We start from the raw sequence: 26,851 nt of genomic DNA, 5'->3' as shown, positions 1-26,851 counted from the left end.
CTTCCAGACCAGCCTGGTCTACATAGTGAGTTCTAGGCTAACCAAGGCTACATAGTAAGATCCTGTCTCAGAACAACAGACAAATAACTAAGAAACTTGTTATGAAATAGGACTTGGTCTATAAGACACTAAAAAAATCAGAAATGGGGCAGAGTCCAGAAAATATTCCAAGACTGGTGCATATACAAGATCTTACACATTTTCAAAGTAGCATTTCAAATTAGTTGAGAGAAGATAAACATCTCAGAGATAATTTGCTATCTTCAGACTTCTGGTATTTTAAGATCTAAATGTCTCCTGTAATACAAAAAGAAAAAAATCATGAAATTATTTCTAAAGTGAATAGAAACAAATATTTTTAATGAACTTTGGGTAGGAAAGTACTTTCTGAGGCTGACAGAAGGCCATGAAGAAAACGACAGATTGGCCAGATCCAGAGATTTAACACCTTGAGCTCAAACCTGTTCTTCCTTGCATATTTTCTTCTCCTCAGGAGTCCCAGAGGCTAGCCGTGTTCAGCAATGACAGCATGTAAGGAACAGGGCTTGGAGCGGGGAGGTGTCCTGTGGGCTGGGCTGGGCATCACTGCATGCCCGGGGAAGAAAAAAGGATTTCACATTTAGGGGGTTGATATATAGGCTTGCCAAACATTTTAAAATGAATTAAATGGAGTAAAGATTCACTTATACCTTCCCCTCAACACCAACATAATTTCCACACTGTACAAGACAACATACTGAAATAAAGAGATGAGCAGGGTGTAGTAGTCCACACCTGTAAACCCAGTGCTTGGTGGCAGAGATGTGTATGCTCACAGTTCCAGACCATCCTGTCCTACATAATGGAATTCTAGGTCAGTTAAAGCTACGTATCAAAAAGCCAAAATAGGGGCTGGAGAAGTCGGTGCTTAAAAGTACTTGTCCTACCAGAGGACCCAAGTGCTTTCCCAGTGCCGTTATCAGCACAAGGCTCTGGGAACCCAAGCTCCAGGGGATCCCATACTTTCTTCTGGTGTTCATGGGCACAGGTAAACATGCACGCGCATGTGCGCGCGCGCGCGCGCGCGCACACACACACACACACACACTGTAAATAATAACAGTTTTAAAAGTAATCCAAGTATGGTGACACACACCTGTGTTCCCAAAACTTGGGAGACAGAGCAAAAATATTAGGATTCTTGGCTACACTGTAGTGAAAACTTTGGTTTCTTAAAAAACCCAGTTACATGAATATGTTTTTGGTTAATCCCAGGTGTGGGGTAAGAGGCTGCATATAGCAGGCGATTACGATTTGCCTTGTGTACTAACAGGGCTGTGATTTTTGCCAGCTGCAGATAGTTCAATTCTGGGGATTCCAGAGAAGATACAAATGAGAGACCCCGAGAGGGCCTGTGGGGGTTGCTGCTCTCCTTGCTGCTGTGTTTGCTTCAGTTACTGGTTTGCTGCACTGTTGAATATTCTGACAAGTATTGGGATTGCTCAACGTCCCTATTCAACAGGAAGTGGCCTAGAGTAGTGTGCATTCCCCTTTCTCTCTAACCTTCATTTCCTCCTAACTACTGTGGAGGCGGAAGGGATCAGGGTGGGAAAAAGGTTGGAAGGGAGGCAGAGGTATAAGAATCCAATAAAAGGACAGCCAGGGCTATACAGAGAAACCCTGTCTCGAAAAACCAAAAAAAAAAAAAAATAATAAAAAAAAAATAGTAAATTGATATACCAACACTACACAGCAAGTTCAAGGCCAGCATAGGCTACCCTGTCTCAAACAATGACTTACAAAAAGAATATCTTCAATTGTAACAAAGGATTATTATTTATAATATATAAAGAATTTATTTAAAAAAAAAAAAAGAAACAAAAGCAAATAACCAAGGGGTTGGGAGACAAAGTAGAGAATTGTCTTGGTTAATGCTTTATGCTGGGAAGGGACACCATGACCAAGGCAGTTTATACATTTAAAAAAGGCATTTAATTGGGTGCTTGCTTACTGTTTTAGAGGGAAAGTCCATGACCATCGTGGAGTGTATCAAAGTAGCAGGAGTGGAGGAACTGGGAAGAGTGCGCGCGGGGGGTGGGGAGGGGGCCAGTGGCCACGGGGGCGGGGGGGGGTGGCGGGGAGATAAAGGGGAGTGGAAGAGAACTGGTGTCCAACCAGAGTTCCAGTGCTCTGGGCGGGCAGACTGCTGCACGCTTTCCGCAGCCCAGGGTGGGTGTCTGCCTGTGGGAAGCCACAGAATTCCAGCTCGGCCTGGGGTGGGGGGTGGGGAGTGGGGGCGTGGACAAAGGGCAGCCCTAGGCTCCAGGTTCTCAGCCTTGGGCATTCCATGCTGGATACTACGGAATAGCTGAGAACAGAATGCCTCCCACCCCCAGGGGGTGCGGCTCAGTCAGCTCGGTCAGTCCCAGGGCCAAAGGGAGGAAAGGGCAGGGAGAGAGGGTAGTTCTCACTTGGTGGGGGGTAGTTCCCACTTGGTAGGGGTGGGGAGGTGGGGGCTGTGAGGATGGTAACTACGTGACAGGAGCCAGGTGCTCAGGAGACATGGCTGAACTCTTGCCGTCCCATGCAGGTGGAAATCTCTGGCCATCGGGGCTCTGGGGTTCAAGACCTATGCTTGACTGGAGACCAGGCTGCCAGTGCTCAGCCACTGCCCCTCAAAAGAGCTTACGTCCTAATCCAAGGCAGCAGGCAGAGGGAAACTGAGATTGGGCCTAGCCTGGGCATTTGAAACCTCAAAGCCCTCTCCCAGTGACATACTTCCTCCAACCAAGCCACACCCCCTAATCCTCCCTAGGCAATCCACCAACTGGGAATCAAATATATGAGCCTATGGGCGCGTTCTCATTCAAACCATGGTCAGTACACAAATGCTATTTATGGAATCACATCTTTTGTGGGTGTCATGCTGAAAGGATTAAATCATATTTTAAATATGTATTTTTCCTTGCCCTACTTGTTATTTTGGACAGGTTTTCACTATGTATCCCTGGTTATCCCAGAACCCACTATGTAGACCAGGTTGGCCTTGAACTTGCAGCAATCCTGGCTCTGCCACCTTAGTTCTGGGAACTAAAATAAAATATGCATTAGCTTAATGAAAGAGACATTTGGAGGATAATTCAAATAATAACTGCTACATTCACTCAGGTAGTGACCCGCATGACAGGCCAAAAGCCTGGACACAGTCCTGAGGCGAAAAGTTCACTGAAACTTAGTCTCCTGGAACCGTTGCGAATGGATCTGTGTGCTTCCTTTCAGTATTGTTTTATTATAGGTGCCTCCAAGCAATGACTTGCCAAATACCTAAAGAAAATTGAACTTTGCTTCCTGGCCTTCACCAATGCCCTAGGTAGTCCTTGAGCCGACCCTAGGCTTGGAATTCAGTAAGAATGTTGCCTATTCAGTGACATCTAGATACAGCACACTCCCTTGTGTCAGTATTTGTTTGTCACTTCTCGACGACTCCTGTCCACCTGTTGGGAACCCTGATTTCTTCTGTGGACTGGGGATGGGGGTGGGGGGGCGAGTGAGGCTGGTCCTCGGCAAATAACCACTTGAAATTGAGTAAACAAATTATAGTATATGGTAGAACCCTGAAGTTGGTAGCATATGGGGCTTTATTTGTTCTCAGATTTCTTCAGTTCTGATATTATAATCTTAATTTTAGACTTTTGAAGACAATTCCAAATTAAGGGCATTAAAAGAAATTTGGGCAATGACAGCATTAATGGGATGACTATGAAATCCCTTAGATAATCATCAAGAAGAAGACATCTTAAAAATTTTAGAAAGAGAAAATTAATTTTAGAAAATACTTTTCCTTTAGGACTAGGGGTATAACTCAGTGGTCAAGGGCTTGCTTCATATACATAAGGCCCCAGGTTTGATCCTCAACCCAGAAGAAAAAAATCTTTAAGATAGTTTAAGAATTATTTTTTACATTGTATGTGTATATGTGCATGTATGTGCACATAAACATCCCACAGAACACACATGAAGTTCAGAACATGAAGGAGTGTCTCCTACTATATGGGTTCCAAAAATAGAACTCAGGTCATCAAATTTGGTGGCAAGTATCTTTATTGAATAAGTCATCCCACTGGCCAATGTCATAATTTTATGTTAAGAGAAGAGTTCAGAACAAAGATGGCACAGTTTCCACATGCTCTTTATATTAGTTACTTTCCTTGTTGCTGCTATGGGTGCTGGGAACTGAACTTGGGTCCTCTGCAAGAGCAGCAGGTGCTCTTCACTGTCAGCATGGGCACCACGGCAGAATCAACCCCAGGGAGAAAGGGCTTCTTATGGCCAGAGGAAACAGAAAGTGACAAGTGCTGTGCTCAGCAGGCTTTCCCCTTCATGTCTTGTCCGGGACCTAACCATGGAATGGTGCTGCCACATCCAGGGTGGTTCTTCCCATTCCAACTCTTATAATCTACATACTAGTTTACAGACATGCCCAGTGGCTTATCTCCTAGATGACTCTAGAGCAGTGGCTCTCAGCCTTCCTAATGCTGTGACCTTTAATACTGTCCCTCATGTTGTGGTGACCCCAAACCATAAAGTCATTATGTTGCTACTTCATAATTGTAATTTTGCTACTATTATGAATCATCATGTAAATATCTGATATGTTACCTCCCCCAAATGGGTATCAAGACATTGCCTGAGAACCACTGTTCTAAAGCCTGTTAAGTTGACAATGTTAACTGTAATAGTCTATCTAGTTATGGTATATAAAACAAAGAAATTGATGTTTATGCAGGTACTGTTGACCAAACCACAGATGTAATTCAGATTTCACCACTCTTTCCATTAATGTTCTTCTCTTCTTCCACAATCCAGTCTAGAACACCATATAGCATTTAGTCACTATGCCAAATATAAGATTCATTATATAAGGACCACCATTCACATGTGGTCCTAGAATAACCAAATTCATAGATACGGAAAGTAGAGTAGCAAATGCAGGAGGCTGGGAGAAAGAGGAGAATGGATTGCTGTTCAGTAGCTATAAAATTGCAGTTTGGTGAGATGAAAAAATTTCTGGAAACTGGGAATGTACTTACTACTAAACTATACACTTAAAAAATAGTAAGCCTGTGGCTGGAGAGATGGTTCAGTGGCTAAGAGTACTTGGTGCTCTTTCAGAAGATCTAGGTTCAATTTCTAGTGCTACATGGTGACTCACAACCATCTGTAACTACAGTTCCATGAGATTTGACACCTTCTCCTGCCCTCTACAGATACCAGGCATACACATGATGTTCATATATGTATGTAGGCAAAACATTCATACACATACATTTATAAAAACGAATCCTAGAGTTAAACCAATAAATTGCATACTATGTACCTTATCACAACTTTAAAAATAATGAATGGGAATGGAGAGATGGCTCAGTAGTGAAGAACACTTGCTGCTCTTGAGGAGGATCCAAGTTCAGTTCCCAGCACCAACAGCTGGTGGAGGATCAATGCAGTGCCCCTGCTCTCCTCAGGCACCTGCACATGTCCCATACATGTAATTAAAAATAAAATTTAAAAAATCCAAAACGAAAACATCTAAAACATGGCACTAAAAAAATCATGGGCAAGGTGATGGCTTAGTTGGCAGAGTACTTGAGGATCCAAGTTCCTCCCCTGAACCCACATAGAATGTTGTGCTTAATGGCCCACCTGTGCAGTCTTGGTGCCCAGGAGGCAGGGCCAGGATGTAGCCGGGGCTTGCTGGCCAGCCAGTGTAGGCTAATTGGTGAGTTTTGGGTCAAAGGGAGACCGTCTTGATGGAAGTAGATGCCTTCTTGGGGAATGACAAACATGCACTTGCGCGCGCGCGCGCATGCACGCACACACACACACACACACACACACACACACACACACACACACACTTCTTCTTTGTCTCTCATTTATTTGGAAATTGTGTTTGACTGCATCATTTAGAGTAAACATTAGAAACATTGCTATTACAGCTACATTGTGTCTATACTACTGTCAAGAAGGCAAACCACAGGCACTGGAAGGAAAGATTTGGGGATTTTCAGACTTGGACACGTCTGCATTTTATTCTGGAAAGAGTGGAGGACCAGGCTTGAGACAGAGTACAGACATCAAAAAAATCTTCCCTAAATTTTTGAAACATTTTGCTGTTGCTGTTGTTGTTTATATGTTTTTTTTTTTTTCAGAGACAGGTTTTCTCAGGGTAGCCAACTCAGAAATCTGCCTGCCTCTGCCTCCCAAGGGCTGGGTGTGGGGATTGAAGCCATGGTCACACAAGTCCTAGGCCCTACCACTGTTGTACCCGTTTTTAAACAACCAGATTTTATTTTTCTTTTAAAATTATGTGTGTGTTTTGAGGGGTGGTGGGGCATGTAAGTACAGGTACCCTCAGAGGTCAGAAGAGGGCATCAGATCCTCTGGCACTGGAATTACAGGTGGTTATAAACTTCCCAGTATGGGTACTGGAAAGTAAAATCCAGTTCTTTGGATGAGTAAGAAGACTCTTACTTAACCACTGAGCCATCTCTACATCCCTATCCAATCCTGGTTAACAACCTTTATGTATATTGTGAACTGTGCAATGTCATTGGGGTTCTCATAGTTTATCATACATGGTTTCTAATATTTGCTCAAAATCTTCACTGGTGATTCAGTATTGAGTAATATTTAATTAAAGCTGTCAGACTGATTCTATTTCACTTACTAGCCATTGTGGTTTTAGGCTAATTACCTAATCTCTTCAAGTTTCTATGTCTTCATCTGTAGAGATCTTCATCTGTGAGGATCATATTATATGCAGAAGCAGAACGACTAGTCTAGATCCTGACATAGTTGATATCCAAGGAATCAGTAATTGTCCTTCCTCACAGGACTCCCGAAATCTCCAAATCCTCATGTGGTCTTTCTATTATTGAAGATTATTCATATGTTAAATGCAGAAATTACCACAAATTCCATGAAGGCAGACACTTTGTCTTCTTACCTTCCAATCATGAATAGTATCTGACATACAAGACGTTCCAATCATGAGTAGTATCTGACATACAAGACGTTCCAATCATGAGTAGTATCTGACATACAAGATGTTCCAATCATGAGTACTATCTGACATACAAGACGTTCCAATCATGAGTAGTATCTGACATACAAGACGTTCCAATCATGAGTAGTATCTGACATACAAGACGTTCCAATCATGAGTACTATCTGACATACAAGACGTTCTCAGTAAATGGCTGGCAAGTGGATGAATAAAGATTCAGGCCCATATTTTGTGATAATTATAGGATGAAGAGATATCAGCCAATCTAATTAAACAAACATTTATCAATTTCTTGAGTTTTTTGTTTGTTTGTTTTGTTTTTGTTTTTGTTTTTTTCGAGACAGGGTTTCTCTGTGTAGCCCTGGATGTCCTGGAACTCACTTTGTAGACCAGGCTGGCCTCAAACTCAGAAATCCGCCTGCCTCTGCCTCCCGAGTGCTGGGATTAAAGGTGTGCGCCACCACCGCCCGGCTTTTAAAAAATATTTATTTATTTATTATATGTAGTTACACTGTAGCTGTCTTCAGATACTCTAGAATAGGGAGTCAGATCTCATTACGGATGGTTGTGAACCACCATGTGGTTGCTGGGATTTGAACTCAGGGCCTTCAGAAGAGCAGTCAGTGCTCTTAACCGCTGAGCCATCTCTCCAGCCCCCATTTATCAATTTCTTATTGTATTACAAAGCTCTGATCTAAGCCTACAACATTAAATAAATAAGCTATGACCTGAGCTCTCAAGATGACTTTAGTAAGGTTGAAAGCTGGCTCAGCAACCTTCTCCCTAGTGCCTTCTACCTAGACGATTGCCTGGTTTTAATGTCAACTTTGCACAGGGTAAGATCAACTGGGAAGAGGAAATCTCAAAGGAGAAAATGCCTTTCTTCATCAAACTGACTGTAGGCAAGCCTGTGGGGCATTTTCTTGATTAGTAAGTGATGCTGTGAGGTAGGTGGTACTGCTCCTAGGCAAGTAGGCCTGGACTACAAGGCAAGCAATGAGAAGCAAGCCAGCGAGCAGCACTTTTCCATGGCCTTTGCTTCAGTTCTTCTCCAGTGTCCTGCCCTTGCTTAAGTTCCGGCTTTGGCTTCCTTTAGTGGCCTGTGACCTGGGATATGTTAGGCAAAGCTTCTGTTTCCCATAAGTTGCTTTTGGTAAATGTTTTATCACAGAAATAGTAAGCAAACTCAAGTCATATGACAACATGTTGAAGCAATAAAACTCCAGTGCTCTGATTCTAGTTACAGCCAGCATGAAGACCTTGTGCCACTGACTTCAGAGGCTATCATATTCTTAGGGAGGACTTCTACCGAGGAGAATAACATACATATTGCTTGCCCGGCTTCTTCTTGTATGTACACTTTTTTTTTTTTTTGAGACAGGGTTTTTCTGTGTAGTCCTGGCTGTCCTGGAACTCTCCACTCTGTAGACCAGGATGTCCTCGAACTCAGAAATCTGCCTGCTTCTGCCTCCCAAGTGCTGGGATCAAAGGTGTGCGCCACCACTACCCGGCAGTGTACATTCTTAAAGTAGAAAATAACTTGGCTTTTACTGATGCTACCTCCAGTTCAACTATTTGTAACTTTCTAGTTTCAGAGATTAAGAAGACCATGGTCAGCGAACTGAAGTGTCATCTTAATTGTTTTAAGAGGGTTGGAGAGATGGCTCAGCAGTTAAGAGCACTGACTGCGGGCTGGTGAGATGGCTCAGTGGGTAAGAGCACCCGACTGCTCTTCCGAAGGTCCGGAGTTCAAATCCCAACAACCACATGGTGGCTCACAACCATCTGTAACAAGATCTGACGCCCTCTTCTGGAGTGTCTGAAGACAGCTACAGTGTACTTACATATAATAAATAAATAAATCTTTAAAAAAAAAAAAAAAAAAAAAAAAGAGCACTGACTGCTCTTCGGAAGGTCCAGAGTTCAAATCCCAGCAACCACATGGTGGCTCACAACCATCCGTAACCAGATATGACACCCCCTCTTCTGGAGTGTCTGAAGATAGCTACAGTGTACTTACATATAAGAAAGAAAGGGAGAAAGGGAGAAAGCAAGCAAGCAAGCTTAGGGAGCGCGGGCCTGAGAGAGCAATCATCCAAAATGAGATGTAACTCCCTCTTCTGGAGTACCTGAAGACAGCTATGGTGTACTTATTTATAATAGATAAATATTTTAAAATTGTTTTAAGAATGTTTGTGAAGCTCTCTGCTATTTTCATGTCTGGTAATTCAGTAACAACTGGCAGACTACAGTGAGCAAGCAAATCAGACCTGAGAGTGGATTAAAGCATGGGGTGTGGGGATGTGGCCTCATGGGTAATGTGCTTGCCTGGCACTCATGGAACTGCGGGGTTGCTCTCAGGTGCCATGTAAACAATGTATGATGGTGAGTAGCCGTCATCCTATAATTTGGGATATAGAAGCTGAAGGACCAGAAGTTAAAGCTCATCCTTGGGCTGAGGCCGCCTGGGTCACATAAGAACCTGTCTCAAAAAGGCTAAACACTAGGCACGTTCTTTTAAACAGCTCGGTTATAGGTGCCAAGTGTGGTGAGTTTTATAGTTCCCTGAGCAGGCTGTCTTGTATGCCAGATACTTCAAAGAACGTTCCAGAGATGGTTTGACTCACTGGCAATTTCAAGCTAAGCCCCAAACTCTGTATTTTGCTCTATTCTCTTTCTTTTTAATTAAGAGACCTTAAGACTATACTTACAGGGACCACTTCTATAGTCCATTAAATTAAGAGCTTTTATTATGGAGTGTTGAGACATTTTACAGGGCACTTTAGTTCCTATAAGTCAATGACATAAATCTTGAAATTGAGAGGTAGATGGGGAGAGGGGTCAGGATGAAAGAGAATTAAAAGTTCTATGACATCATTTTTATCCTGCCTGAACAACGATAAAAGGATTTTTTTTTTTAAAGAAAATCAAGACTATTTGGTTATGGATGGGGCTGGAGCAGTGGTCACAAGTGACTCAGTGGTCACCAGCACCGTTCCTCCTCAGGTTTTTCCTAGATGATCTTAATTGCCTTAAGTTCTTAATTTAAGTTGTGGCTTAAGCCATTCTTTTTCCTCTCAAATCTATTAAAGAAGATTTTTCCAGGCGCTGAAAGGATGGCCCAGCAGTTGAGAACACAGGGTTCAATTCCTAGTGCCTACACAGTGCTCATAGCCATCTGTAACTATGATCCCAGGGGATCTAAGACTTATGTGGGCACCACATACATGCATACATGCAGACAAAACATTCACACACATAACATAATTAAATAAATCTTTTGTAAAAATGTAAAGATGAGTCTGGCATGGTGGCACACACCTTGATAACCAGCATTGGGAAGTAGAGGCTTTGTGAGTTCAAAGCCAGCCTGCTCTACAAAGAGTTCAGGACAGCCAGGACTACACAGAGAAAACTTGTTTCAAAAACACACAAATAAATTTTAAAAGATATTTGCTAATGGAACTGGTATTAGACCTTATTGGTGTTAGTTTTATGATCTCTTATTGTGTTGTATAAGAAAATGCTCGTATTAAAAAGAAAGAAATTAAAAAAATTGTATGAATGTTATCTGTGGGTGTGTGCAGGAAAGTTGCAGGTGCCCCAGGGATCAGAAGATGGTACTGAGTGCCCTGAAGACAGAGTTAAAGGTGGTTCTGAGCTGCCAGATGTAGGTTCTAGAAACCAAACTCAGGTCCCTGAAAGAGCAATAGGTGTCCCTGACTACTGAGCCACCTCTAAAGCCCAGAACATTTAGAGCTGAATGACTAATATACCAAGAACAAAGTCCACGATATTTTGAAGGCGTTCTGACACAGTTCAGCAAGAGAAGAAGACAAGGACAGACGGACAGACAGACAGATGAAAACATCAGCACACTGAATAATCTGATCATTTCAGAATAACAATGGTTAAGACAATTTTTTCTCTGAGACAGGGTCTAGCTACATAGACCAGGCTGGCTTCCTTCCCTGGCTCTCCAGGTCCTGGGAAAACCCACGCTATCCCACACCTGACGTACCGAGGTTGTCTCTTGCCAATTACAACTTCCTATAGTTGTCTGAATTGCATGCCCGATTCTATCAAACAAAGTCATTCATTCTCCATCTACCAGCTACGGTTATACTTAAAAATACAAACCCCTGTCATCTGAGGCCATGTGGATGGCCATGGTCTGTGCTACCACTGACTGTAAAGGACAAGGAAGCTACTTCTACAATGTTATCAATGACTGCAGACTCATGGTTGAGAAAGAGGGACATAGAAGGCTTCTGTGACAACCCTTACCTGGGCCCCAAAAGTAACAGCCTAACAATTTCGATAGGGATGCTGAAGTGTAGCTCTCCACAATTGAAAGCTTCCGGTTGGGGAAGGGGAGGGGTCCAGGGGCGAAGGACTCAGTTATTTTTTTTCCACCTTGTGCACTTCACTGAATCTAGTATGGACAGATCTATGAAGGTAACATTTAACATTTGCATATGTGTAGTGTAAAGGGTCAAGGCCTCAGCCTGATGGGAGAGCCAGATGTGGACATTGGAGGATGGGGCAGGACTAGAATCCAGGACGTGACACCATTGCATACACTAGCAAGATTTTGCTGAAAGGACCCTGATATAGCTGTCTCTTGTGAGACTAGGCAGGGGCCTAGCAAACACAGAAGTGGATGCTCACAGTCAGCTATTGGATGGACCACAGGGCCCCAATGGAGGAGCTAGAGAAAGTACCCAAGGAGCTAAAGGGATCTGCAACCCTATAGGTGGAACAACATTATGAACTAACCAGTACCCCTGAGCTCTTGACTCTAGCTGCATATGTATCAAAAGATGGCCTACTCGGCCATCACTGGAAAGAGAGGCCCATTGGACTTGCAGACTTTATATGCCCCAGTACAGGGGAATGCCAGGGCCAAAAAGGGGGAGTGAGTGGGTAGGGGAGTGGGGGGGGGAGGGTATGGGGGAGTTTTGGGGTAGCATTGTAAACGAGGAAAATACCTAATAAAAAAAAAAGAAATTAAACCAAAAATCTTGCAGTTATGAGAACAGCACTTATGTAAGAAAAATCTTTTCAGTAATAAAGAGAGATTTATATTTTGTCTACTTCCAAACTAAAAAAAAAAAAAAAAAAAAAAAAAAAAGAATCCAGGACGTGGTATCCTTTGTGAAAAGGCTTTGGTGGAGACAGTCAAGATGTAGACGATGGCTGTAGGATGCTGAAGACCAGGGACTGCTGTTTGGAACTTGCCAGTGGAGGGCTAGGCCTGGGCTCCAATCATCATCCAGCACCTTCCTGTCCTTGAACGTCACAGAGCAGGCATAACAGGCAGCAGCTGCTCAAGAGTAGGGAGGTGAAAGGGGACCAGACCACCTGGTGTGGCACGGAGGTCAGGAACAGAGACCTACCTCTCCGAGCATGTTGATCACAGAGGTCCTCACAACGGCTGAGTTGTGGGGTTCCTGCAGCTTAGTCACCCCTTACTCCTCTTTGATTGTCTCATAGCTTGGAGAAAGTCTGGCATTGGTGATCAAGGAGGCTTAGGAATTGGGGCTTATGGTATTGACTCTGAAACAATGAACTCAGTTATCTTTAAGAGCCTGACCACTGGGGGTTTGACCAAGTTCCAGTGAGTATAGGGGCATCACAAATTATACTTGTGTTTCTTCTTTGATCAGAGTTATGATGTGAAATTCTCAAATAACTAAAAATATTATGTTGAAAAACAAAACACAAAGCTTTTGTCTTATTCTCTGCTTAAAACCCTTCAAAAGATTCCAGTTCCTGAAATGTAACCAAAAGTCCCCGTGGGAGCTGGCTGTCTGCTACCTCCCTCCCTCAGCCTAACCTTGCTGGCTTCTTGCAGATCTTCCAGGCCAAGGTCTGATTAGGCCCCTGGCCTTCCCATGGGACACCCTCCTCTACCCATTGTTTTCTCTGCTCTACAATCCAGCTACTTTAGACAACAATTTTTATAGCTTGTTCTTTTGTTTCATGCCTGTCTTTTTCCACCCCTGAAATCTGTGTGTGTGTTCTATTTACTACAGTACAGACAATAGCATTTCATTTTATGGATTCACTAAGAAACATGTTTTTCTAAGCTTCAATCCTGCGTCACAGAAATACACTTGAAGTGTAAGCTTAAAAGTGTTAGGAAGAGGGAATTTGGTGAATGCTATCTAAAAGGTTGGCTCAAACTTTAGAAGAAACAGGGCTGAGGAAAAATAATTTGAATGAAGTATCAGAGGACAGTACGTGGTGACTAGGCTCCTAAGTGAATTGTTAATAACAGGGACACCAGGGAACCACAGTGGTTCTCTGTGTGCCTGGATTCATTCATTTCTAGGCCTGTGATGCCCCATCTTCTCAGTCAGTGCCTGACCTGCGGCTGAGTTCTTTGAAGTGCAGGGAAGGAAGCACAGCCCCACACTAATGGGCTGCATCAGGGGGCAGGAGACAGATGAGGGGCACAGGGCTCTCACTTGAAGCTAGGAAACCAGAGTTGAGACGTGCAAAAGTGTATCACTGCACAAATAGAGAGAGCTGAACACCATGTTCTGAAAACAAGAATAGGCAAACACACAAAATTCTAGTAAGAGAGTGAAAAAATTGAAGTCTATAAACTTAAGTAGAATTACATAATAATATTTATTTTCAAAACTCAATACTACATAGCATTTATGGAGAGGGCACTAGAACTCATTTAAAGAATTAGAGAGTACACATTAATTTCCAGGTTCTATGGAACATTTGGAAAAGCACCACACACTGGGCCACAAAGCAAGTGTCAGTCTCCACCAGCAAGTCAATACTGACAAGTCTAATGAAAGGGAGCTCAGAGGACGAAAGCACGTTAGAGAGTGGGCTCCATGACAGAGAAAAATAAACACAGGATGAGGGAGATGAGTGAAGAAGAGAGAGATGGAGGGAGGGAAAGAAAGAGAGAGAAAGAAATCAGAATTGAGGGACGTTCTACAGAAGTAACTGTAAGAATGTCAGCATTGTGCTGTTCATTGTGGTACACACACACACACACACACACACACACACACACACACATATCCTAAGCACTTGGAGAACAAGACAAGAGGATTGCCAGTCCAAGGCCAACCGGACCTACACTGTGAAACTTTGTTTCAGGCCGACCAGCAGCACAAGGTCAATGGTCAGAGAAGATAGAGGCTGAAGAGCTGACTCTTCAGAATAAAGAAGATTATAGACACATATCAGGAAGTAATGCCTGACCCAGGATTTTCTGTAGCCATGAAATATGTTATAAGAACAATTGGTGAGTTTGCAAACCAGTCTTTTATAAACATTGGTTTCCTGGATTTTAAAAATTGGTTTATGGTTATAGAGAAAATGCCCTTGTTTTAAACAAGGACTGGGGTGCTAGGGGTAGGGATCCATCATGCCTGTAAGTAAAGTAGTTCAGAAAAGCTCTGTGCATGCAAGACAGAGATGAAGACCAAGTAAGCGGGGGAAACCCTAACTCCAGGGAAACCGTCATGGGCGAGAGAAGACTTCTCATTATATTCTTTCAAATTTTCTTTAAAAAATGTAACAAACTTGTATGTATGTACATGTGTGTGCATATGCGTGTGTGTGTGTGTGTGTGTGTGTGTGTGAGAGAGAGAGAGAGAGAGAGAGAGAGAGAGACAGAGACAGACACACACACACACACACACACAGAGAAAGAGAGAGAGAGAGAGAGACAGAGAGAGAGAGAGAGACAGAGACAGAGACAGAGAAACAGAGACACAGAGAGAGAGAGAGAGAGAGAGCACGAGCACACACAGGCATGTGTCTGCCATAGCACACCTCTGGAGGTCAGAGAATAACTTCCTGGAGTCTCTTGCCTCCTTCCACCTGGTTTCCTCGGCAGGGTCTGTCTTATGTCTGCCGTTTACGGGCTTTGTATCCAAGCTAGCTGGCCCAGGGGCTTTCTTTGGTCCCTCCCTCTCTCCCACCAGGTGCAGGAGAGCGAAGATTACAGATGTAATCTGTACCATGATGTAATGTACCATGTCATCTTTTTTTAACAAAGATTCTGGGGACTGAACCATGCCATTAGGCTTGTACGGAAAGAACCTATACTCACTGAACCAGTTCTTTGGCTCCTTTTCCAACTTTTCTAAAACTTTGAAATGGAATAAAAAAAATGTGTATGTGTTCATATGCCTCAAAAATTTAAAGTTACTGTATTCAGAGGTCTCAGTTTTGGATAAATAGGTACTTCATTATCCCCTTTATGTTTTAAATATTTTATAATTTAAAGGGAAAAAATGTAGCCTAGCCATTAAATCTAGCCTTTGTTCTTAAAAGGACTGCCCTGAGTCAGAATTGCTGAGCTGTTATTCACTGCACAGAAGGTCACCTGTAGATAGGACAAAGTGCCCTCTGGGCTGCATTCCTAAGGCTTTAAGCACACAGGATGTGCTGGAAGTGACCTGTCCAGTTCAGCAGCTCTGGCTTGACTTCTTATCTGTAAACAGCAGGGGCTCTGTTTTTCTCTTTACTTTACAGGTTACAGAGGTAATAAACACTTAAAAACAAACAAACAAACCAAAAAACAAAAAAACAAGACCCTTTAAAGCTTGTTTACTCCTTCAGTTCCTGTACTTTTGCCAGTGCAGTCAACATTTATACACCACACTGTAACTGAAACACTGTACTGATGATATAGGCAGGTTATCAAAATGAATAAAGGGGGCCCTTGAGGTGGCTTAGTAGACACCTGTCCAGCAACCGGCCAGCCTGAGTCTAACCTTCAGACCTGTGATGGCAAGACAGAACCAGCTCTTGAAAGTTGTCCTCTGACTTTCACATGTGCACTGTGGTACGAACATGCCTAACACACACACACACACACACACACACACACTGAATAAACAATCAAATAAAGACACAGTGAGCTCTTACTCCAAATCCACAACCCAGGATAAGGGCCTGGAAAGTGGAACTCAAGACCCAAAGTGGAAGTCCAAAAGAAGTCAGCTTGTTCCATATTATACACCTAGTGACCAATAAATCCAAGATTTGCCTTCTCTGTCTGACTCCAAGCCACATCACAGGAGAGAATCTCATAGACTGGATGTCTCTAGGGATGAGTCACGCTGGATAGAGAAGTAAGTGAAAAGCTCTAAGCTACTCCAGGTTAGAGCAGAAACCTCAAAATCATCTGGGGAAGGTTTCCCCCATGAGTTACTGTTACTTCTAGAGATTCTGGGATAAGAAGGCCAGCAAACTTGGTCTTTACAGACAAAGTCTCCCTAAATCTTCTGGCAGAAGATAGCTAGAAAGCCCTTTAACCAGTTTTGTGCTCCCCCAACCCAAATAAGACAAACTGATAGTTCAGTAATAATTTTAGTGTATATAAAAGAAGACAGGGGCTGACGAGATGGCTCAGTGGGTAAGAGCACTGGCTGTTCTTCCGAAGGTCCTGAGTTCAAATCCCAGCAACCACATGGTGGCTCACAACCACCTGTAATGAGATATGACACCCCCTTCTGGTGTGTCAGAAGACAGCTACAGTGTACTTATGTATTATAATAAATAAATCTTTGGGCCAGAGCGAGTGGGGCTGACTGGAGAGAGCAGAGTCCTAAAATTGAATTCCCGACAATGACATGAAGGCTCACAACCATCTGTACAGCAAAACCCCTCAGCCAACATTCAAACAATGAGGTTTGCTGATCTGGCACACATTTTCCTGTATATTAAATACTCTGAGGTAGTTCCAGAGAGCACGTGGTTTGTGTGGTTTCATAGGCCTGTGTCCAAGCATTTCTGCCCTGATACACTCACACACACACACACACACACACACACACACACACACACACACACACACAGCGCAGCATCCTGCTATATAGTCTAGTTTGGTCTTGAACTCACGATCCTCCTGCCTCATTCTCTCAGGTGTCAGAATTATGGCTATGTTTCCTATCTGATTACTATTTTGCTATTTCCTGGTCAAGAAACGTTTAGTATTGCTATGAGTGAGTCCTAGAAAGTGATCTAATGAGTCACTCTAGTCTTTGATATGTAACCTCCCTGGTTGTAGTTTTTTTGGTCTGTATGAAAAGGAATAAAAGCCTGTCATTCCAACACTTGGGACACAGAGGTAGGAAAATCAGAAAGCCAGACTCAGCTATATAAGGAGTTCAAGGTCATCCTGGTCTATGTAACACCTTGTCTTAAGACCACAAAAGAGGTGCCTCTTTTAATCCTACCACTCAGGAGGTAGAGGCAGGCAAATCTCTGAGTTCGAGGCCATCCTGGTCTACAGGGTAAGTTCCAGGATAGCCAGGACTACATAGAGAAAGCCTGTCTCCAAAACCCAAGTCAAATTAAACCAAACACCAGAAACCTTAAATCAAACCAATTCAAAGAGCAGCAGGTACACAAATACAAACAACAAATAAATAAACAAACCCCCTAACTTACAAAGATCAATGGGGGAAAGCATAAAGTCTATGATTCCCAGTGAGTACTCTAGCGATTTTCTTCTCCCACCTCTGCACACATAGCTAACAGTAATACTGACCATATGATGATCCACCCTCGCACATGGCAGGCTATGCTCTAAGCACTGTCCAGGATCTCCCTATTTAATCCTCAGTTCAACCTGCACAATGAGCACCTTTATTCTATAAATGAAGATACAGAGACTAGGGCAGGACAAACACCTATTTACTAAATTAAATATTCTCATGTTGCTTTAAATATATATCCAATTCTGGCCAACACTGGAGTTTTAAAAAAGATCTATGCTAACTTTTAAGGCAAAACTCTACCCCTGCTTTGCACATTTCTTTTTATACATATCGCAGTTTCTTATTTTGTTATACTGTAAGGCTCTTTAAAGTATGAGAATGGCACAAAAAGAAAAAGGTGAAATAGATTTTAAAAAAAGTTAAATTTCTCCCTTATACTGTCTACAATACAATTCATGTGGACTAAAATGTTAATGGGACAAGTTTCCATGTAACTTACAAGAGAGTATGAGCCAGCATAAACTGATCTTGGCACAAAGAGAAGTTTTTTGTTTTTTTTTTTGGTTTTTGTTTTGTTTTGTTTGTTTTTGGAGACAGGGTTTCTCTGTATAGCCCTGGCTGTCCTGGAACTCACTTTGTAGACCAGGTTGGCCTTGAACTCAGAAATCCGCCTGCCTCTGCCTCCCAAGTGCTAGGATTAAAGGCTACTGATTAAAGTGGAACCCATGACAAGGGCACCGTTTGTACACGGTTTTCCAAATGTGTGCTTCTGATATAGTTCAAAGTGGTTCACTACTTATCAATCGTACCAAGAGATGGCTTTGGAAATCAATACCATGATTACTCAACCTATCAGTAATTCAAGATCACCATACATTATACACTCTAAACAATGCAAACCCAGCAGATGTATCTGAAGAACATGGTCCAGTATCTTATGCCCAAAGCATACCCTTGTGTATTTTTACTGGTTGGACTTTGTGTGTGTGTGTATATGTGTATGTGTGTGTGTGTGTGTGTGTGTATGTGTGTGTGTGTGTATGTGTGTGTATGTGTGTGTGTGTGTGTGTGTGTGTGTGTGTGTGTTGGAGGAGGGGGAGGGAAGAAACAGAGATTCTCTAAATACCCCAAACCAGGCCAGTAATCTTTATCTTTACCTTTATCTCCCTTCCCCATTCTTCTGAGAGTTAGGAGCAGCCAGCACACCTGATTTCTTAAAGCAGACACTTGACAGACTCCTGTCTTCAGACAGTCTGGAGCCACCACTTGTCCTCTGCAAAATGAAAATCCATTAGCATCAGAGGTTTGGAGAAGTACTACCATGGAAAACAAGTCAAACTAATTGTATTCTTTACTTTTTGGTTGTTGTGGCAAAACACTATTACTAAAAGCAACCATTGAAGAAAGAGTTTATTTTGGCTGGGGAAGAAGGTCTGTGTGTGTGTGTGTGTGTGTGTGTGTGTGTGTGTAAAAGTCCATCACGACAAGGGGCAGCATGGCTGTAAATGGACATAGCGGCAGGACCAGGAAGCTGAGAGACTATGTCTCCACCATTAACACAAAGCAGAGAAAGCAAGCTGGAAGTGTGTGGCAGGTAGCTATAAACTTTGAAAACCTGCCCCCAGTGACTTACTTGCTCCAGCAAGGCTGCACCACCAACTGGGGACCCAGTGTTCCAGTATCTAAACCCACTGGGGAAACTTCATTCAAACCATTACACTGACTTAGTCTGACTTGACTACAAAATCTTTCCTTCAACTTGATGCTGCTAACCTCCATCCGTTAAAGCATACTTGAGTGGGAAAGTGCAGTTGTCTGTGGAGAAAGTGCTGTTGTCCCTGTGTTGTAATTTTCTTGATTGAGGCTCCATTTGAAGGACTTTCTGAATGCCCTATTGAGACTCAGTTCTGATGCTGTAAATACACAAACTCCACATTAACTTGCTGTTTGCCAAAATACACATCCCCCAGAAGACTGCCTTAGACTTAATTTTTGTTATATCATATTTTGATATATTCACATGTTAGAGAACTATAAAATGATTTACATTAGCAACAAATAGTTCTAAAATGTATTTTGAATTATACTTTGCCTTTATCCATTAAGATATCTCCTATGCAAGTATGAATATGAAGTACATTTTGTTATGATTTTTTTTTTTTTTGATTTTTCGAGACAGGGTTTCTCTGTGTAGCTCTGGCTGTCCTGGAACTCACTCTGTAGATCAGGCTGGCCTCGAACTCAGAAATCCACCTGCCTCTGCCTCCCAAGTGCTGGGATTAAAGGCGTGTGCCACCACGCCCGGCTGTTATGATTTTTAAGTATCACAAAATTAGAACGAGTTATACTGTTTAAGGAACAGAGCTAATTGGAGGGAAGGAAAAAGGAAGGGCAGAGGAGGGAGAAGGAGAGAGAGACTAAGACCTTTGAGAAAAATGCAAGGTTATTACTAGAATTAAGTTGTAACTGTTAAGTGACCTCTTAATCCTTATTTTCCTTCCTAACAAACGTATACATTGTGTACTATGTAAAAAGAAAGAGAGAGGAGGAAGAGGAAAAGAAATACAAATGCAATCACAAACAGCCCTGGGGCACTGGTTACTTAGGCTGGCTATTTAAATTCATATTGATTTGAACTGTAAAATGTTAGGTTTATGTCCATTAAGACTCAACTTCAAGCCAGGCACGATGGTACAAGCCTTTAATCCCAGCAATTGAGAGATAGAGGCAGACAGACCTCATGAGTTCTATGCCAGACTTGTCCACACAGTGAATTCCAAGCTAGTTATGATTATATAGTGACAGCCTGTCTTGGGAAGGAAAGAGCTTCAACTTCAGCCATATATTGTATCTGTAATCCCAGCACCTATAAGGAAGATTGAGTTTGAGGCCAGCCTGAGCTAGAGGTCAAAACTGATAGCCTGTGCTACACAGAGAGACCCTGTCTAGCAAAACAAAATAAGACAAAAACAAAACAAAAAACCTCCTCTGTGCCTATGGCTCAGGCCTGTAATTGCAGCTAGTCCAGAGGCATAGACAGGAGGATGGAAAATCAGGGGTCTATCTGGGCTATAGAGTGAGTTCTAGACCAGCCTAAGAAACTTGGGCCTTGTCTCAAAACAAAGATTAAAAAGAAGCCTGGGATCACAACTCAGCTGTAAAGTTCATTTCTAGCATCCATGAGACCCTAGGTTCAATCTTCAACATTACAAATTAAAAACAAATACAGCTTTGGAACAATTTCTATTACATTTGCTTTTAACCCTAATTATGTTACTAATGAGGACTCAGACACTGAATAAAGTACTTAACTTACTGTTGCTCAGTTTCTTCATCTCCAAAATAGAACTGGTTATGATGGTACCTGTTTCAATATTTTAATGTTAACTAAATACACAGGAAAGATGCTAATGTACAGTTGGTGGTAAGTAAATACACAGGAAAGATGCTAATGTACAGTTGGTGGTAAGTAGGCGTTAGTAGCTACTACTACTACTGTTATTATTAAACAATTTTGATCCCTTTAAAAACAACAATAAGCATACTAAAGTGGAGAGGTGAAAGCCTGTATGGCCCCAACCCTGCACAAAGAACTCTAAGCAGTGAAGGAATGTTGAGAGGAGAGGAAGCAGTCTTACCTAGGGAAGAGCACACCAGTAACTTATCCCATACCAAATAATCAACCTTGAAAACATGCATGCAAATAACAGTATACAGACTGAACAGGTTGTACTTATGTATTTAGAAATACATGACTATGTCATAGTAAGCAATGAAAAAGCTATTATTTTTACATTACTTTTAATTAAAATAATAATCAGATAACTTCAACTTCTGTCCACTTCTGTCAAGTGGACAGAAATAAACATAGAGCCTAATTATCCTGAATTTCAGAGAAAAGAGTGTGTTTAACACAAAGAACAGTTATAGATCTACACACACACACACACACACACACACACACACATACAGTTTGAAAAATGCATCAGTTGAGACCACGAATTTGAAAGAGAGCAAGGAGGGGCATATATGAGGGTTAGGAAGGAGGAATGGGAAGGGACATATAATTATATTATAGTCTAAAAAATAGAGTGAAGTGAAAATCTCCTATATATTATGCAGGCTGGGATTATATCTCAGTTAGTAGAATGCCTGCCTATCATGCATGAAGCTCCAAGTTCAGCCCTTAACACTGCATAACCTAGGTGTAGTGGTATGTACCTCTGACCCTGGCATTTGGGAGGTGGAGGCAGAAGACAGAAAGTTCAAGGTCAATTCTCTACTATAGGGAGTTTGAGGTCTGCCTGGGCTAAAAAAGTAAAACTGTATACTATATATGCATAGAAAAACCTTAATAATTGTGATCTCTAACTGCTAACAGACAACGTTAACTTTCTTTTAAACTTATTTTTTAAACATTTGATGACAAGCAATTTCCTTAACACTTAAAAAAGAAGACAGGTTGGTGGCAAACATCTTTAGTCCCATCACTCAGGAGATAGAGGCAGGTGGATCTCTGTGGATTTGAGGCCACCCTCGTCTATTTAGTGAATTCTACACAAACAAACAAACAAATAAACAAATAAACAGACAGACAGACAGACATACAAAAAGACAAATATAATAACAGGATGTTTTCTTTAAAAGTGTTCTTACAAGTTGGCGATCAGTAATTCTCAAACTGTGACCTTTCATCATTAACCTACCAGCTTATAACTACGAATAAGATAGAAGCTCAGTTACGGCACTTGCTAGCTAAGTGGTAATTTTAAAAAAATGACATCGTATTTGAAAAATTAATATACTTAAAAAAAAAAGTAGCCTCATAGAAAACTCCTTCCATGTTCTTAGGACCTTTAACCCGGACTTCCTAGCAGTGGTGGTGGACTTTAGACCCTCTTCCACACCAATCCTTTGCACTTTTGTTTTCCCCAAGCACACTCCTTTCTGCGCAAGGGGAAAGTGCAGGGGGACACTACCCACAGCAGCCTAGGAATGTGATTTCTCTGACTCTTTCTCGTGGGCCATAGAATGGGGGACAAACTACAAAAGAGATCCAGTTAAAAATACAACTACCGACAAGCTCCGCGAATCATCGACTTCCTTTCTGCCCCCACCTTCCGAGTGCCTTCCTCTTCCTCCTCCCCGCGTGCGTCGAGTCGCTTTGCATCACGGTATTTGAAGTTCTTTCTGGACGGAAGCGCCTAGCACTCCTTCGCGAGAGAGGAGCCGGAAGACTCTGGTTCCCAGAGGGCAGAGCAGAAGCTACGCCTGCGCAGTCTCAGTGAGGGCGTGTATGTCTGTGTCTGAGGGAGAGAGCGAGAGTGAGTGAGTGTGAGTGCGGGGTGGGGTGGTGGCCGTTACGTTCGGGGCAACGGCTAAGGCAGTGGAGAAGTGAGAAGAGAAACAACGTCCGGCGCTTCCGCCTTCGCCTAGGAGGAGGAGGAACTGGTAGGAAAAGGAAAGCCATTCGCCCTGGGCCTGGACTAGACCTCGTCGGGCCGGCGGAGGTCTGGCTATGTGCCTTTGAGGGTCGCTTGGGACGCCGAGCGAGAGCCGAGAGCGATGTCTCAGCCGCCGCCGCCTCCTCCGCTGCCGCCGCCGCCGCCTCCCCCTGAGGCTCCGCAGACTTCGTCGTCTCTGGCGGCGGCGGCTTCTCCGGGGGGCCTTTCGAAACGAAGGGACCGAAGAATCCTTTCCGGGAGTTGCCCGGATCCCAAGTGCCAGGCGCGCCTCTTCTTCCCGGCCTCGGGTTCTGTCAGCATCGAGTGTACCGAGTGCGGACAGCGGCACGAGCAGCAACAGCTGCTGGGAGTGGAGGAGGTGACCGACCCGGACGTAGTGCTGCACAATCTGCTGCGGAACGCGCTACTCGGAGTGACGGGGGCTCCCAAGAAGAACACGGAACTGGTAAAGGTGATGGGCCTCTCCAACTACCACTGCAAATTATTGTCGCCAATATTGGCACGCTATGGAATGGACAAACAAACGGGCCGGGCCAAGCTTCTCCGGGACATGAACCAAGGCGAACTGTTCGATTGCGCGTTACTTGGTGACCGGGCCTTCCTCATCGAACCAGAGCACGTCAACACAGTGGGCTATGGCAAGGACCGCTCCGGAAGCCTCCTGTATTTGCACGACACGCTCGAGGATATCAAACGGGCTAATAAAAGTCAAGAATGCCTCATCCCAGTGCATGTGGATGGGGATGGACACTGCCTAGTGCATGCTGTGTCTAGGGCTCTAGTAGGCCGAGAGCTCTTCTGGCATGCTCTGAGGGAGAATCTTAAGCAGCACTTTCAGCAGCACCTAGCCCGATATCAAGCCCTGTTTCATGACTTTATTGATGCTGCCGAGTGGGAGGACATTATCAATGAATGTGACCCTCTGTTTGTGCCACCTGAAGGTGTCCCCTTAGGCCTGAGGAATATCCACATATTCGGCCTTGCCAATGTGTTACATCGTCCCATAATTCTTTTAGATTCCCTCAGCGGCATGAGAAGCTCTGGTGATTATTCAGCCACCTTTCTACCTGGCCTCATACCTGCAGAGAAATGCACTGGGAGAGATGGTCATTTGAACAAGCCAATCTGTATTGCGTGGAGTAGCTCTGGTAGAAACCATTATATTCCCTTGGTAGGCATAAAGGGGGCTGCCCTGCCCAAACTACCCATGAATTTGTTACCTAAAGCATGGGGTGTGCCTCAGGACCTTATTAAAAAGTACATCAAGCTTGAGGAGGATGGTGGCTGTGTTATTGGAGGAGACAGAAGTTTGCAGGATAAGTACTTACTTAGGCTGGTTGCTGCTATGGAAGAAGTCTTTATGGACAAACATGGTATCCATCCTAGTTTGGTTGCTGATGTACATCAGTATTTCTACAGAAGGACTGGGGTGATAGGAGTTCAGCCTGAGGAAGTTACAGCAGCTGCTAAAAAGGCAGTAATGGACAATCGCCTTCACAAGTGTTTGCTTTGTGGTGCCCTTTCTGAACTTCATGTCCCTTCTGAGTGGTTGGCTCCAGGAGGGAAACTGTATAACTTGGCAAAAAGTACTCATGGGCAGTTGAGGCCTGACAAAAATTACAGCTTTCCCTTAAACAATTTGGTTTGTTCATATGATCCAGTAAAAGATGTTCTGCTACCAGACTATGGATTGAGTAATCTAACAGCTTGTAATTGGTGCCATGGCTCATCTGTGCGAAGAGTCAGAGGAGATGGCTCTATTGTGTATTTGGATGGAGACAGAACTAATTCTAGGTCTACTGGTGGCAAATGTGGTTGTGGATTCAAACATTTTTGGGAAGGTAAAGAGTATGACAATCTTCCAGAAGCTTTTCCTATCACTTTGGAGTGGGGAGGAAGAGTAGTCAGAGAAACAGTATATTGGTTTCAGTATGAAAGCGATCCATCTTTGAATAGTAATGTTTATGATGTTGCAATGAAACTTGTTACCAAGCACTTTCCAGGTGAATTTGGGAGTGAGATCCTAGTTCAGAAAGTTGTCCACACTATATTGCATCAGACTGCAAAAAAAAATCCGGACGATTACACTCCTGTAAATATAGATGGTGCTCATGCTCAGAGAGTTGGAGATGTGCAAGGACAAGAATTGGAGTCGCAGCTACCAACTAAAATTATTCTTACTGGACAGAAAACAAAAACTTTGCATAAGGAAGAATTAAACATGAGTAAAACTGAAAGAACTATTCAACAGAACATCACAGAACAAGCTTCTGTGATGCAGAAACGGAAAACAGAGAAATTAAAACAAGAGCAAAAGGGGCAGCCCAGAACTGTTTCTCCAAGTACTATTCGTGATGGGCCATCATCTGCACCTGCCACCCCCACCAAGGCTCCCTACTCACCTACCACTTCTAAGGAGAAGAAGATTCGAATAACAACTAACGATGGACGGCAGTCTATGGTTACCCTTAAGCCTTCAACAACCTTTTTTGAGCTTCAGGAAAGTATAGCCAGAGAGTTCAACATTCCTCCATATTTACAGTGTATTCGATATGGCTTTCCTCCTAAAGAGTTAATGCCACCCCAGGCAGGGATGGAAAAGGAGCCAGTTCCTTTACAGCACGGTGACAGAATTACAATAGAGATCTTAAAAGGAAGAGCAGAAGGTGGTCCATCCACTGCTGCACACTCAGCCCACACTGTGAAACAAGAAGAGATTGCTGTTACTGGTAAACTGTCATCTAAGGAACTTCAGGAGCAAGCTGACAAAGAAATGTACTCCTTGTGTCTTTTAGCTACATTAATGGGTAAGAGCAATTAAACTCTGATGGTGTATTTTTATTGTGAGTATGAAATACTGAGGATTTTGTTGTTGTGGAGAGGGAAAAGAAAAACCTGTTGTTACCATAAATATTTGATTCTATACATAGGAGAAAATTATTTTCCTGTTTGGTAGTAGATACTAATATGATTATTGAGTGAATTAGAACAGCTTGAAACTACAGAATGAAAGTAGTTACTCAACTGTAAATGAGATTAATTAAATTTATTTCAAAATTTATTTTTAAAAAATGTATTTATAGTTAAAGCCCTTTCTTTTTCTCCCTTTCTGAGCTCCATCTTGATCATTTTTCATTTATTTTTAATTTCATTTTCCTGTCTGTCATGTGATTTCAGGACTTCCTGTTTGATGAATTGCAGTTTCTGGTGTTTATAGTCTCACTGAGCTCCCACCTACTAGCCTATCTCTTCCATTTCCGGTTCTTCCTTCATTATGTTTTTCTTATGTGTATGATAGGTTTTGTGTTTAATTTTATGGTTCAGTGACTCTGGCATAATTGCAGTGAATAGCTCATAAGAAACAAACAAGAAAGATGGCAATGGGGTTAGGAATTTCTTTTTGATAATTTAGTATAAATTGAAGGAAAATATACTATCAGCTAAATACTGTAATTTCAGCCTTTAGATAATTTGGGATCCTGCCTAGTGGTACGCTATTTACATTATTTGCTTAATCTTTGTCTTTAAGTTGGTGTGTTAACATGCTTTACACAGTTTTCAAGTATGAAGAAAATTTAAAGGTTAGTTGTTACAAGAGACTTAATTTTGTTGAGATTAGACCTTTTTGCTAGAAAAGGGCTGGCTTTTAATTCTGTTTTCTCAGACTACTAAATAGTAGTGAATTGGGCCTTGGTCTACTATAATGATTTGTTATTACTGGCTTTAAGTTGGGAGCCTACTCATGGGAGATATAAAAGCTGTACAAACTTTCAACTTGATATTGTCCATTTTGGTTTGGTAGGCATAAAAACTGAATTGGGTAAATGAGGAAAATACCTAATAAAAAATAT

The 26,851-nt window shown here is 42.6% G+C and overlaps 1 protein-coding gene and 1 long non-coding RNA gene across 2 annotated transcripts in view; one reads left to right on the top strand and one right to left on the bottom strand.

The window, feature by feature from the left end:
• 1700034P13Rik (RIKEN cDNA 1700034P13 gene) lies at positions 1-23,609 on the bottom strand. The gene is made up of 4 exons (NR_040462.1): positions 22,653-23,609; positions 18,693-18,808; positions 462-585; positions 1-297 (listed from the first exon to the last, which is right to left on the bottom strand). It is a non-coding gene; the product is annotated as an RIKEN cDNA 1700034P13 gene (long non-coding RNA).
• Vcpip1 (valosin containing protein (p97)/p47 complex interacting protein 1) overlaps positions 22,875-26,851 on the top strand; it is a 29,761-nt gene continuing 25,784 nt past the window's right edge. The window contains exon 1 of the mRNA NM_173443.3: positions 22,875-25,807. Coding sequence (NP_775619.2) covers positions 23,101-25,807 — 2,707 coding nt within the window. The 5' untranslated portion in view covers positions 22,875-23,100. The remainder of the gene's footprint in view (positions 25,808-26,851) is intronic.

Source organism: Mus musculus, chromosome 1 (assembly GCF_000001635.26).
Source record: "Mus musculus strain C57BL/6J chromosome 1, GRCm38.p6 C57BL/6J".
Taxonomy (NCBI): domain Eukaryota; kingdom Metazoa; phylum Chordata; class Mammalia; order Rodentia; family Muridae; genus Mus; species Mus musculus.
The sequence above is the reverse complement of the archived record's forward strand: the minus strand, read 5'-3'. Positions and strand labels throughout refer to the sequence as shown.